Source organism: Cherax quadricarinatus, chromosome 24 (assembly GCF_038502225.1).
Source record: "Cherax quadricarinatus isolate ZL_2023a chromosome 24, ASM3850222v1, whole genome shotgun sequence".
Lineage (NCBI taxonomy): Eukaryota > Metazoa > Arthropoda > Malacostraca > Decapoda > Parastacidae > Cherax > Cherax quadricarinatus.
In genome coordinates this window covers 685360-699852 of record NC_091315.1, presented here as the reverse complement: position 1 = coordinate 699852, position 14493 = coordinate 685360, and the positions used below count along the sequence as shown (strand labels likewise).

At 40.8% G+C, this 14493-nt stretch overlaps 1 protein-coding gene across 11 annotated transcripts in view; it reads left to right on the top strand.

Moving 5' to 3' along the window:
* The window catches only part of LOC128690789 (phospholipase DDHD2), a 247367-nt gene that overhangs the window by 105752 nt on the left and 127122 nt on the right, over nt 1–14493 (top strand). For all 11 annotated transcript variants that reach the window (XM_070088148.1, XM_070088146.1, XM_070088144.1 and 8 more), the window contains one exon: nt 2501–2653. In XM_070088148.1, coding sequence (XP_069944249.1) covers nt 2501–2653 — 153 coding nt within the window. The remainder of the gene's footprint in view (nt 1–2500; nt 2654–14493) is intronic.

Below are 14493 nucleotides of genomic sequence, written 5' to 3'. Positions count from 1 at the left end.
CAAAGTCCACTAGGGATTGACCAAGCTGCCGCCTGCTTAATTTAAAAAGCTTACGGTATTTGGCTGGGATACATGTATATGCTCCCAACACTGTGGTGTTCACTACTTTATAATCAGAAAATTCAGCGTCATTTAATGCTGACGTAAATTCCTGTGCCTTACCAAACAATGCTGTATGAACCAACGATGCCCAATGCTGTTCCGGCCACCTCAAGGCTCGAGCCTGATTTTTGAAGCTTTCGAAAAATTGTTCTGGTTCTGCCTCATTGAAGCGGGGAACAAGCTGTACTGCTTTTTGTAAACTAAAATCATTTACAGAATGCGAAAACTGCCTCCTTTCTCTTTCCCTATCAAATTCTTCCCTTGCGAATGCTCTCTGTTCCCTAGTTTGCTCAAGATTGATTTTTGCCAGCTCAAGTGCCAACGACGCTGATTCACCTTGAGACAACCCAGCTGCACTATACTGACCATTTTGCTCCGTAGGTGTATCATCTTCCTCCTGCGAGAACATAGTAGTTTTTGCCCTAGCTCTTGTAGAGGGTGGAGTCTGATGTGCCATCTCTTCTTCTATAAGTTTGTCAGCAATCAGTGAACGCTGTTGCACAGCTGTGGGAGTGCATTTGTATTTAATGCCAATGGAACGAGCAATTTGCCAACAACGCTGTAGGGACAATTTAGGTAGGTTATGCAAAGTATATGCCGACACCAGATGTCTAACTCGTCTAGGTGGCATAAGTTATTCGCTATGCACAGTACGATTGCAGAATACCCCAATGTAACACGTTAATTTGCAGAACACGCTTAGCTATGCACAGTACGATTGCAGAATACGCATACAAGCAAAGCTGACTGCAAAATTCTCCACACCGAACAGGCTAGTAACAACTGACTCGCAAAATTTGTAAAGCAATGCCAGACAGCTACACTGTTCTAGAAGATTGACCGTAGCGAAGCGAGCACACCGAACAAGCTAGTAGCGAGCTGTTGAACGATCACACAATAGCAAGGCTGACCATAACAGTAACTGACACGCAGAATTTGTAAAGCGTAGGCCAAGCTAATGCAATGCCAGACAGCAAGCTGCACAATGTTCCTGCTACAAGCTTCACCCTAAGCTCAACCATTTCTCTAGGTCCAGCTCCAGTTCTCGGACAGGCTACCCATATTACAACCCAGGAATCCAAATGGCCTGTTATCCCGGGTGTAATGGGAGCAAAATAAACACAACAGAAAAAGTTTAGACTTATATTATCCTTCACCAATTTAGAACAGCAATATGTACACTATGTACAGTGATAAGTATAGTGCACTCCACGGTAAGCAAGGCAGAAATAGAAGCCACAAGATAGCAGACCGTGCTTCAACGAGCTCTAGAATGGGAATGACAAGGGCAGACAGGAGAGTGGTACCCACATAACCTCTGCGATTGCCAAAACCATCTTCTTATTGGCTAGAACCTGGTCACTAGTTGAATGACGGGGCCCCATCATCAACTCTTAGCAACCTGGTTTGCTGGTTGGGGGAGATAGCCTGTAAATGAGGTTGTGTACATGCGCCGAATAAAGGTTACATATTCTTTGCATGCCACACATGGTAAACAGGGACTACTGAAATGGCATTCCCACAATGCACCAATGGCTCCCCGATTTTATGCTGCACACACTGACCATGCAGACCCATTCTCTCACATGTAGGCCTACCAGCTTTCTCCCGCTGGATTTGAAGCCGCTAGAATTTTGGCGTATTAATAAATCACCAATATTGGCTTGTGAGCGGTATCTATACGGCACCAACAGTGAAAGGGTTAAAAGGTTATTGAACAGATGAAATGTTGCTTTAGTGCTTGGAGTGTTTGCAGTGTTTATTTTGGACTCTTGTTTTTAAATTAGAATGTTTTTTAATTTTGCCTGAAAATGGGCAAATTATGAACTTCAGTGCACTGTAAAGGGTCGAATTGATCAATGGAATGGGCTTTATATAGGACCCAAAGTGGTAAAATTGCACAGTCCACTAACTTTCTGCCTGTATAATTCTATAAGTTTTCCATAAAATTTCCTATTTTTGGTATCATTACCTTCTGAAAAAGATTCTCCATCACTTGAGAATTTTTTTTTTTTTTTTTTTAAATTTCCGGGGTCTGTATTTTGAAAGTGTTAAGCCAGATTAAGTACTGGAATTGGCCTAAAATAGTCCTCAAATTGGGCAAAATTGTTGTTGTTTATCGTGCTTTATCGTGTTTATAGTGGCTGTGTAATTCTGTATCACATCAGATTTTTAATTTTTGGTGTCATTACTTGCAGTGAAATATTTTCTACCATTATAGAAGATAAAATCATTTTTTTTATTTTCTTTAGACTTGTGGAGATGAGGGACAGTTTAAGGGTTAACACAGCATTTACCAGTGTTACGAGTCAGAAAAATGCAATAGATGAAGAGGTGATGGAGCCAAACATTGATTATGCATATGTGAAAAAAAGTACAACTAACAAATATCTTGCAGAGTGAGTACCGGGATGCATTCACCTCTGGTCAGTGGCATCGACAAGTTGACCTGAAGGGTGGTGACAGAATCATGATTCACTCTCCCCGTGCAATGATCCACTACATTGGTGTGGCGGAAGAGGGGGAGTTTCCCAGTGCTGTGTCTGTCCATGTGAGTAATGTTGTATGTGTTCCCATCTTAACGTCTTATTCCTACACTGCATTCCTGATACAGAAAGGGAATACTATTTTATATTGATGTATGTTTTTGATCACATAGGCTATATCCACTAAGGAAGGGCGACTAAAAGGAAAAACAAAGTCACCTTCATTCATTCAATAGCTGCCCTTCCAGAAGTGCATGAGCATTACAGTTCAAGTTTCCCTCTGATATAAAACATTCCCACCACTGCTTCAGAGTGCTGGCACTGTGCTTCTCATCTCCGAAACTCAGATCTAGCTAACTGGTTACCCTGTGTCTCATTATGTTGTCTTGTTCACAATATGTTACCTTACTCACAGTATATTACCTTACTCACAGTATGTTACCTTGCTCACAGTATGTTACCTTGCTCACAGTATGTTACCTTGCTTACAGTATGTTACCTTACTTACAGTATGTTACCTTGCTCACAGTATGTTACATTGTTCACAGTATGTTACCTTACTCACAGTATGTTACCTTGCTCACAGTATGTTACCTTGCTCATAGTATGTTACCTTGCTCACAGTATGTTACCTTACTCACAGTATGTTATCTTACTCACAGTATGTTACCTTGCTCACAGTATGTTACCTTACTCACAGTATGTTACCTTGCTCACAGTATGTTACCTTACTCACAGTATGTTACCTTACAGTATGTTACCTTGCTCACAGTATGTTACCTTGCTCACAGTATGTTACCTTGCTCACAGTATGTTACATTGCTCACAGTATGTTACCTTGCTCACAGTATGTTACCTTGCTCACAGTATGTTACCTTGCTCACAGTATGTTACCTTACTCACAGTATGTTACCTTGCTCACAGTATGTTACCTTGCTCACAGTATGTTACCTTACTCACAGTATGTTACCTTGCTCACAGTATGTTACCTTGCTCACAGTATGTTACCTTACTCACAGTATGTTACCTTGCTCACAGTATGTTACCTTGCTCACAGTATGTTACCTTGCTCACAGTATGTTACCTTGCTCACAGTATGTTACCTTGCTCACAGTATGTTACCTTGCTCACAGTATGTTACCTTGCTCACAGTATGTTACCTTACTCACAGTATGTTACCTTGCTCACAGTATGTTACCTTGCTCACAGTATGTTACCTTACTCACAGTATGTTACCTTGCTCACAGTATGTTACCTTGCTCACAGTATGTTACCTTGCTCACAGTATGTTACCTTGCTCACAGTATGTTACCTTGCTCACAGTATGTTACCTTGCTCACAGTATGTTACCTTGCTCACAGTATGTTACCTTACTCACAGTATGTTACCTTGCTCACAGTATGTTACCTTGCTCACAGTATGTTACCTTGCTCACAGTATGTTACCTTGCTCACAGTATGTTACCTTACTCACAGTATGTTACCTTGCTCACAGTATGTTACCTTACTCACAGTATGTTACCTTGCTCACAGTATGTTACCTTGCTCACAGTATGTTACCTTGCTCACAGTATGTTACCTTACTCACAGTATGTTACCTTGCTCACAGTATGTTACCTTGCTCACAGTATGTTACCTTGCTCACAGTATGTTACCTTGCTCACAGTATGTTACCTTGCTCACAGTATGTTACCTTGCTCACAGTATGTTACCTTGCTCACAGTATGTTACCTTGCTCACAGTATGTTACCTTACTCACAGTATGTTACCTTGCTCACAGTATGTTACCTTGCTCACAGTATGTTACCTTGCTCACAGTATGTTACCTTGCTCACAGTATGTTACCTTACTCACAGTATGTTACCTTGCTCACAGTATGTTACCTTGCTCACAGTATGTTACCTTGCTCACAGTATGTTACCTTGCTCACAGTATGTTACCTTACTCACAGTATGTTACCTTGCTCACAGTATGTTACCTTGCTCACAGTATGTTACCTTACTCACAGTATGTTACCTTGCTCACAGTATGTTACCTTGCTCACAGTATGTTACCTTGCTCACAGTATGTTACCTTACTCACAGTATGTTACCTTGCTCACAGTATGTTACCTTGCTCACAGTATGTTACCTTACTCACAGTATGTTACCTTGCTCACAGTATGTTACCTTGCTCATAGTATGTTACCTTGCTCACAGTATGTTACCTTACTCACAGTATGTTACCTTGCTCACAGTATGTTACCTTGCTCACAGTATGTTACCTTGCTCACAGTATGTTACCTTGCTCACAGTATGTTACCTTGCTCACAGTATGTTACCTTGCTCACAGTATGTTACCTTGCTCACAGTATGTTACCTTACTCACAGTATGTTACCTTGCTCACAGTATGTTACCTTGCTCACAGTATGTTACCTTGCTCACAGTATGTTACCTTGCTCACAGTATGTTACCTTACTCACAGTATGTTACCTTGCTCACAGTATGTTACCTTACTCACAGTATGTTACCTTGCTCACAGTATGTTACCTTGCTCACAGTATGTTACCTTGCTCACAGTATGTTACCTTACTCACAGTATGTTACCTTGCTCACAGTATGTTACCTTGCTCACAGTATGTTACCTTGCTCACAGTATGTTACCTTGCTCACAGTATGTTACCTTGCTCACAGTATGTTACCTTGCTCACAGTATGTTACCTTGCTCACAGTATGTTACCTTGCTCACAGTATGTTACCTTACTCACAGTATGTTACCTTGCTCACAGTATGTTACCTTGCTCACAGTATGTTACCTTGCTCACAGTATGTTACCTTGCTCACAGTATGTTACCTTACTCACAGTATGTTACCTTGCTCACAGTATGTTACCTTGCTCACAGTATGTTACCTTGCTCACAGTATGTTACCTTGCTCACAGTATGTTACCTTACTCACAGTATGTTACCTTGCTCACAGTATGTTACCTTGCTCACAGTATGTTACCTTACTCACAGTATGTTACCTTGCTCACAGTATGTTACCTTGCTCACAGTATGTTACCTTGCTCACAGTATGTTACCTTACTCACAGTATGTTACCTTGCTCACAGTATGTTACCTTGCTCACAGTATGTTACCTTACTCACAGTATGTTACCTTGCTCACAGTATGTTACCTTGCTCATAGTATGTTACCTTGCTCACAGTATGTTACCTTACTCACAGTATGTTACCTTGCTCACAGTATGTTACCTTGCTCACAGTATGTTACCTTGCTCACAGTATGTTACCTTGCTCACAGTATGTTACCTTGCTCACTTGATAACACTTTTCACATTTATATTTTTTATTGCAATCTGTTCATTTTCCTCTGATCATTTTCATCAAAAATAGAAAATATATGCTTGGATTTGGATTTAACTTAAATGTCAGGTCTGGCTGGTAGTCTTTCACAAGTTACCTTCCTCATTTTGGTGCCGTTTGTGAGAAGGGAGTTGTGGGATATATCAGATGTCCTAGTAAGACATATTGTGAACTAGATCCTGTAATTGTTTCAAAGATCTTGACTACATATGACTGTGCTGTTCCTTTATCACTCTTTATCATTGTTTTCAAAGTTTCTAGTCACTGAAAAGAGCTTTGGTTCATCCTGTCCTCAAGAAACCTTCTCTTGATTTGGAAAACATGTCACACTATTGCTCTGTTTTAGATCTTATTTTTCTTTTTCAGTTGATTAACCTTTCTATTCTAGAGCAATTGTTTCCTTTTCAGCAGCAAAGTCTTGTTTTAGTGTGTGTGCAGTCTGCATATTGACCGTTTCATTCATCTGAGAAGATGGTTTGTGTAAAGTTTCCAATGGTTTGGTACTGAACACTTGTGAAGGAAATGCTTTGCTGTTAATTTTGTTTGATATCTTTGCTGTATTTGATACTGTTGATCATGGATTACTGATAAGTGATCTGTTTGACTGTGGCCTTAGCCATTCTGCACTGTTGCTTCTGAAATAATGTCTTACTGGTCAGTCATATCAAATAATAGTCACTGACTGTGTCTGAGCCATCTCCTTCATCCTGTGGTATTTCTCAGGCCTTTGTTCTTGGAATGGTGTTGTTTACTATGTTAATGGCTTAGTTTTACTGTTGGATGCCCATGGGGATCAGTTATCATTTTTTCTGCTAACGTTACACAGGTTTACATTCAGGTTTTGAATATAGAAGATTCAAAACTCTCTTTTAGTTCTCTTTTGCTGGACATTTGTGGTCAGGTGACAAATAGAAAATAGAAACTAAGTGAAGGTAAGACAGAGATGTTCATTCTTCTTTCTTTCACCAAACTGGCCATATCCCACTGAGGAAGGATGGCCCAAAAAGAAAAACAAAAGTTGTTCTTTTCAACTTTTGTAATGTATACAGGAAAAAGGGTTACTAGCCCTCTGCTCCTCGCATTTTAGTCGCCTCTTACAACATGCATGGCTTACAGAGGAAAAATTCTGTTCCACTTTCCCTTGGAGATAAGAAATAACCAAGAACAAGAATTAGTAAGAAAATAGAAGAAAATCTGAAGGGGTGTGTGTGTGTGTATATATATGCTTGTACAAGCATGTGTAGTATGACCTAAGTGTAAGTAGAAGTAGAAAGATGTACCTGAAATCTTGCATGTTTATGAGACAGAAAAAAGACACCAGCAATCCTACCATCATGTAAAACAATTACAGGCTTCCATTTTACACTCACTTGGCAGGATGGTAGTACCTCCCTGGGCAGTTGCTGTTTACCAACCTACTATTTAGCAGAGATGTTGATTGTTGGGGAAAATCTCAGGAAATACTTTGGTGCCTTTGATTGTGGTGATGTCATTTTGCAGCTTGTGGGATCAGCGAGGGATCTGGGTGCTTCATTGTTATTTGTTGGGCACATTATCCAAATTGTTAAATCTTGCAACTTTCACATTTGTAATCGCTATGTAGCCAGAAAATATCTCGATAAGCAGAGTATCAATGTTCTTGTTTAGGCATTTGTTTCCTCTTAACCTGAATATTGCATTTGTTTTGTTGAAGGTTTGTTTAATTCTTTCTTTCTTTCAACACACCGGCCGTATCCCACCGAGGCGGGGTGGCCCAAAAGGAAAAACGAAAATTTCTCCATTTACATTTAGTAATATATACAGGAGAAGAGGTTACTAGCCCCTTGCTCCCGGCATTTTAGTTGCCTCTTACAAAACACATGGCTTACGGAGGAAGAATTCTGTTCCACTTCCCCATGGAGGTAAGAGAAAATAAACACCAAGAACAAGAACTAGTAAGAAAATATTAGAAAACCCAGAGGGGTGTGTATATATATGCTTGTACATGTATGTGTAGTGTGACCTAAGTGTAAGTAGAAGTAGCAAGACATACCTGAAATCTTGCATGTTTATGAGACAGAAAAAAGACACCAGCAATCCTACCATCATGTAAAACAATTACAGGCTTCCATTTTACACTCACTTGGCAGGACGGTAGTACCTCCCTGGGCGGTTGCTGTCTACCAACCTACTACCTATAATTACTTGCTTAAAAGAGGACTTCATCCTGTACGAAATGGTGCAGATAGATCGCTATTTTCACTCCACCTGGAGTTCCTACTAGTCCCTACTTGTATTACATGTATATTAACATTGTAAGATAATAACCCTTTCACTGTCTCTGTCATAGATCTGTGTCATAATCATATCAATTTTGCCCTAGACAAGAGAGAATTGGTGTGTGCTATGGGTGAGCACAGTATATAAAAAAAACCTGCTGCACACAGTGCATGATGGGAACAGGTGATCTCTGATTTATTGTTTGGTTTAAAATAACTTTGAGGCATGTTTTATGATTGATTTTCATGGTTTTATTGGCTGTTTCTTGGTTTCAATTAATAAAATGAAAGCCATACTAGTAAAATGGAGATAATCTTGGTCAGTTTCAGAAGTGTTGTAGCTTCAAATAAGCCTCAAAGTGGTGGAGATAATCAATTTTTGGCTTACCTGGAGGTTGTTTCAGGGGTCAGTGCCTCATAGCCCAGTCCATGACCAGGCCTCCTATTGGATCAGGGTCTGATCAGCCAGGCTGTTACTGCTGACTGCATGCAGTGCAATGTACGAAGCACAGCCAGGCTGATAAGGCACTGTCTAAAATAACAAAAAAAGGCACAATACCGTGACTGGAACTATACACAAATAACCCACACATAAAAGAGAGAAACTTACGACGATGTTTCGGTCCGACTTGGACCATTGACAAAGTCACACTAACCAGAAGTGGAGCAGGATGGCTATATATAGGCAGGAAGAGGTGGTGGTAGTAGTAGTAGTAATAGTAGTACAAGAATGGTATGTAATACCGACAAGATGAAATTAAGACACATGCGCAACACCCGGGCATCCCTATCGTAGACGTCGTCGTAAGCTTCTCTCTTTTATGTGCGGGTTATTTGTGTAAGGCACTGTCTATGTCTATCTGTCCAGTTTCCTCTTTAAGGCAGCCAGGGGTCTATTGATAATTCCCCTTGTGTATGCTGGGAGACTGTTGAACAGTTTTGAGCCCCTGACACTTTTTATATTTTCTCTTGGTGTACTCATGGAACCCCTGCTTTTCATTGGGGGTATGTTGCACTATCTGTCTAGTCTTTTGTTTTTGTAGGGAGCGACTTTTGTGTACAGATTTGTGACTAGTGCCTCTAGGATTTTCCAGGTGTAGATTATGATGTATCTTTCTTACCTGCATTACAGGGAGTACAGGTCAGGGAAATTCAGATGTTCCCAGTAATCAAGGTGCTTCACTGAACTAATACATAGAGTGAAAGTTCTTTGTGCATTCTCTAGATCTGCAATTTAACTTGCTTTGAATGGGGCTGTTAGTGTACAGCTCAACTACCCATCTGGGTTGTTTTATGGGGGTTTTAATAGGGCTGCCTTAATTATTGGGACAGCCTAAGCCAAGCCAGGCATTCTTACTTATATTTTATTTTCCTAGAAATTGGGCAAAATTTAGATTTTTTTTTGTGTGTATGTGTGTGATGCTGGCTTAAAATGGGAGGTATGGAAGAGGGCTGAGGATGTGGCTGATGAACTGAGGAAATGTTGCTTTAGTGACGGAATGGTTGTGGTGTTTATTTTACATTCTGCTTATCTACTGCAATTTGTTGAGTGTGTGAAATTGGCCAAATTACCAATGTCTTTGCACTTTATGGGATATCTCTGGTTGTTGAATGGGTAGTTTCTTGTACTCAGATAAAAGAATGGAAGGCACACTAGTGAAATAGCAGAATTTGACCAAAATGAGGTGTTTCATAGCTTGATTGCTAGCATACTCAGCTCGCACATTTAGGCCCATAGTTTGATCCTCATTATGGGTGGAAACATGAGGATACGTTTCCTTAAGACACCTGCTATCCCTATTCATCTAGTACTAAAATAGGTACCTGGGTGTTAGTTGACTGGTTTGTGTCACATACTGGGGACAAAATTGACTTAATTTGCCTGAAATGTTCTGCATAACAAGGGGCTTTCTGTATAGTAATATGTCATTGATGGCAGCTAGGCCTGTATATGTTGTACATGTAGAAGTAAAGATTATTAGTATTATTATTATTTTGGAATTTCCTTAAAGTTGGACTCAGTGGGTGAGATCACCAATCCATAAATTGTGCCCAATCTGCCAACTTTACTCCTGAGTAATTCCATGAATTTTTCATAAAATTTCATGTTTTTCATGTCATTTTTTCCAGAAAAAGATTCTTCACCATTTCAGATTTTTTTTTATAACCCTTTCAGGGTCCAGAGACCAGATCTCAAGAGTGACAGCCAGGGTCTAAGAATTTTCTAATTTTTTTTCTTATTGAAAGGGAAGTACAATGCCTGCACTCTAAAGGAGGGGTTTGAGATATTGGCAGTTTGGAGGGATATATTGTGTATTTTTATATGTATATACAATGGATCCCTGCCTTACGAACGCATCGCGTTACGTTAAATCCGCCATACGAAGCATTTGAATGCAAAAATTTTGCCTCGCCTCACGATAAAAAACTTGCCTTACATGATTCGTCCAGGACGCGTCCCACATGTGGCCTCAGCGCCAGTGTTTACAAGCAAGCCTGTGCAGTTGCATCTACGCATACATTCGGTACTTTTCAAATTATCCCAGTGTTTTTAGTGCTTGTAACTGCAAAATAACTCACCATGGACCCCAAGAAAGCTTCTAGTGCCATCCCTGTGGTATAAAGGGCAAGAGTTAGTATGGAATTGAAAAAAGAGATTAAGGAAATGTGTGCAAAGTGGGTAGAACTCCAAACCTTTACGGATGAAAATCATCCTGACACAGCTACTGCAAGCCGTGTTGGCAACCCGGACAATGACAATGTTATGGCCCATTTTTAGGAAAGTCTTAAAGGAACGGGAGGTACAGAGCTCTGTGGACAGATTTGTTGTGCGACAGAGGTCCAGTGACTCTCAAGCTGGTCCTAGTGGCATTAAAAGAAGAACGGAAGTAACCCCGGAAAAGGACTTGCTATCTCAAGTCTTAATGGAAGGGGATTCCCCTTCTAAACAATAATTTCCACACACTCCCCTCCTCCCATCCCATGAATCATCACCAGATCTTCAATAAAGGTAAGTGTCATGTAACTGTGCATGTCTTCTTCAGTTTGTGTGTATTAAAATTAATATTTCATGTGGTAAAATTTTTTTTTCACACTTTGGGGTGTCAGGAACGGGTTAATTTTATTTCCATTATTTCTTATGGGGAAAATTCATTCGGCTAACGATAATTTTGGCTTATGATGAGCTCTCATGAACGGATTAATATCGTAAGGCTGGGGTCCACTGTACTTCTAAGCTGTTGTATTCTGGGCACCTCTGCAAAAACAGTGATTATGTGTGAGTGAGGTGAAAGTGTTGAATGATGATGAAAGTATTTTCTTTTTTGGGGATTTTCTTTCTTTTTGGGTCACCCTGCCTCAGTGGGAGACAGCTGACTTGTTGAAAAAAAAAATTCTCTAGAAGCAATAAAACAAACAAAAAAAATTCCAATGAGTACTTACCAAGATATAGAGGCATGAAGTTGACCCTCAGTGACTGTGTGGCGGCAACATCAGCGACTTCCAAAGTCGCATTTTTTTATTTTACTTTTTTGTTACTTTTTTCTTTTTTTTTCTGATTTTTTTTCCAGTAACGTTTGTGGCCTGAGAGACCTATATAATGCATAATGTATATATGTACACTCATTGTATTCAACACAATAACTTCACTAATATTTTCATCATTAATTTGTTTACAATAATTGTTTACAACAAAAACCATGCAAACATGTATATTAGTAATGTTCTATTATATATTTATATATGCACAGTCGCTGGACATGTTCCTAAAACTGCTGCAGTCTGTGAAAGTCTTTGAAACAAAGTGTCATGCACAGTGGTGTCTTACTCATCTGTGCACCAGTATGATTTTGTATTATGCTAATAGACGTGAGGCATAAGCATTATTGTTAAAAAAAACTAAAACATTTCAGCCACAGTTGTCTCCTTTCTCTGGTGAATGATGATGCACTTTGTCCTGGAACTGCTGAGTTTGTGGCTTGGGTCCCAGACTCACTCCCAATCTGGGCTGGTGCCACATACTGCACACTCACTTGCTGCACACTTGCATGCTGCACACTTGCATGCTCATGGCACCACCACCACCTGCTGATGCATGTGGTCTATCCATCCCAATTGTAGGCACATCATCATTACTTTCACTGTCTGTTCCAGGTGTAGGGCCATGGGTTGTACTCTGTCCCCTTGGAATTGCATATGGTACAGGTACAGGGACCCCAATGGAAATAAGTCACTTTGTCTGGCTTTTTTGGGTTATCGTAAGTTCTCTACACATATGCTGCTATGTATAATAATACATGTATATGTAACTGTATTTGTGTATACCTGAATAAACTTACTTACCTGAGTGCCTGTGGCATCTTAAGTAAGTTGATTCAGGTATACACAAATACAGTTATGTACATAGATTATTATACAGTGGACCCCCGCATAGCGACCTTAATCCGTGCAAGAGGGCTGGCTGTTATGCGAAATGTTCGGTATGCGAATGAATTTTCCCCATAAGAAATAATGGAAATCAAATTAATCCGTGCAAGACACCCAAAAGTATGAAAAAAAAATTTTTACCACATGAAATATACATTTTCCTACACACAAAGAGAAGGATACATGCACAATAGTAGAGTAGTACATGCACAATATATATTGTGCATGTACTACTCTACTAAATGAAGAATAAATGACACTTACCTTTATTGAAGATGCAGCAATGACTGATGAGACACTGTGTCCTGGGAGTGCCTTTTCCTCCTGAGTACTGTAGGTCCTGTTTGGTACTTTCTTCCAGAACAGGCCTTATCACACTGTGTATGTCACTACGATTCTTAAATCTCTCAAACCAACCTTTGCTGGCTCTAAATTCACCAATATGAGCACTAGTTCCAGGCATTTTCCCTGTTCACCTGGGTGTTAGTCGACTGGTGTGGGTTGCATCCTGGGAGACAAGATTAAGGACCCCAATGGAAATAAGTTAGTCTTCGATGACACTGACTTTTTTGGGCTATCCTGGGTGGCAAATCCTCTGGGGTTAATTGTTTCTTGGTATTCTCAATAAGCCACACCAACAACGGTGCTACAGCAGCAGCAGCAGCTGACGGTGGTACAGCAGCAACAGACGATGCTACAGCAGCAGCAGACGATGCTACAGCAGCAACTGACGATGTTACAGCAGCAGCAGACGATGCTACAGCAGCAGCAGCAGCTGACGGTGGTACAGCAGCAACAGACGATGCTACAGCAGCAGCAGACGATGCTACAGCAGCAACTGACGATGTTACAGCAGCAGCAGACGATGCTACAGCAGCAGCAGACGGTACTACAGCAGCAGGAGCAGCTGACGGTGGTACAGCAGCAGCAGCTGACAGTGCAGCAGCAGCTGACAGTGCAGCAGCAGCTGACGGTGGTACAGCAGCAGCAGCAGCTGTACCACCAATAGTAGCGATGGTTGATTGGGGTTTATTATACAACCTGGCCAGCTCGGAGACACGCACTCCACTTTCATACTTATCAATGATCTTTTTCTTCATCTCCATAGTAATTCTCACCCTTATTGCTGTAGGGTTGGCACTAGAAGCTTTCTTGGGGCCCATGGTCACTTATTTTCCAGAAAAAAATCACCAAAATCACTGTAATAATACGAAATGTTCCGATTGTATGCTTGGATGTTACCGCGGAGGCTGGCTGGTAAACAATGCCACTGGCGGAACATGTGAGCGTGGCTCAGGCCGCACATTGGACGCGTCTCGGGCGAAGGGCGCTGAGCGGGTTTTTGGGCGGTATGCGAGGCAAAATTTTAGCGATCAAAGCGTCCGGTATGCGGATTGTCCGTTATGCAAGGCGTCCGGTATGCGGGGGTCCACTGTATATAGCAGCATATGTATGTGTGGAGAACCTAGGATAACTAAAAAAAGTCAGACAGAGTGACTTATTGCCATTGTGGTCTCTGTACCTGTACCATATGGTATCCCATATGGTACATTGTACCATATGTTACCATTGTATGATGTGGTACCATTGTATCATATAGTACTATTGTATCACATAAGAACATAAGAAAGAAGGAACACTGCAACAGGCCTACTGCCCTATGTGAGGCAGCTCCAATTCTCCCACCGGCTTAAGCCAATGCCTTGACCTAGTGAGGTTAGACACATCACTTAAGGGAGGAGCAGTGCATCCGACCTAGTAGCAGAAGCTAGTCAGGTCCAACTCACACCCACCCACACCCACTCATGTATTTATCCAACCTATTTTTAAAACTACACAATGTCTTAGTGTCTATGACAGTACTCAGGAGTTTGTTCCAC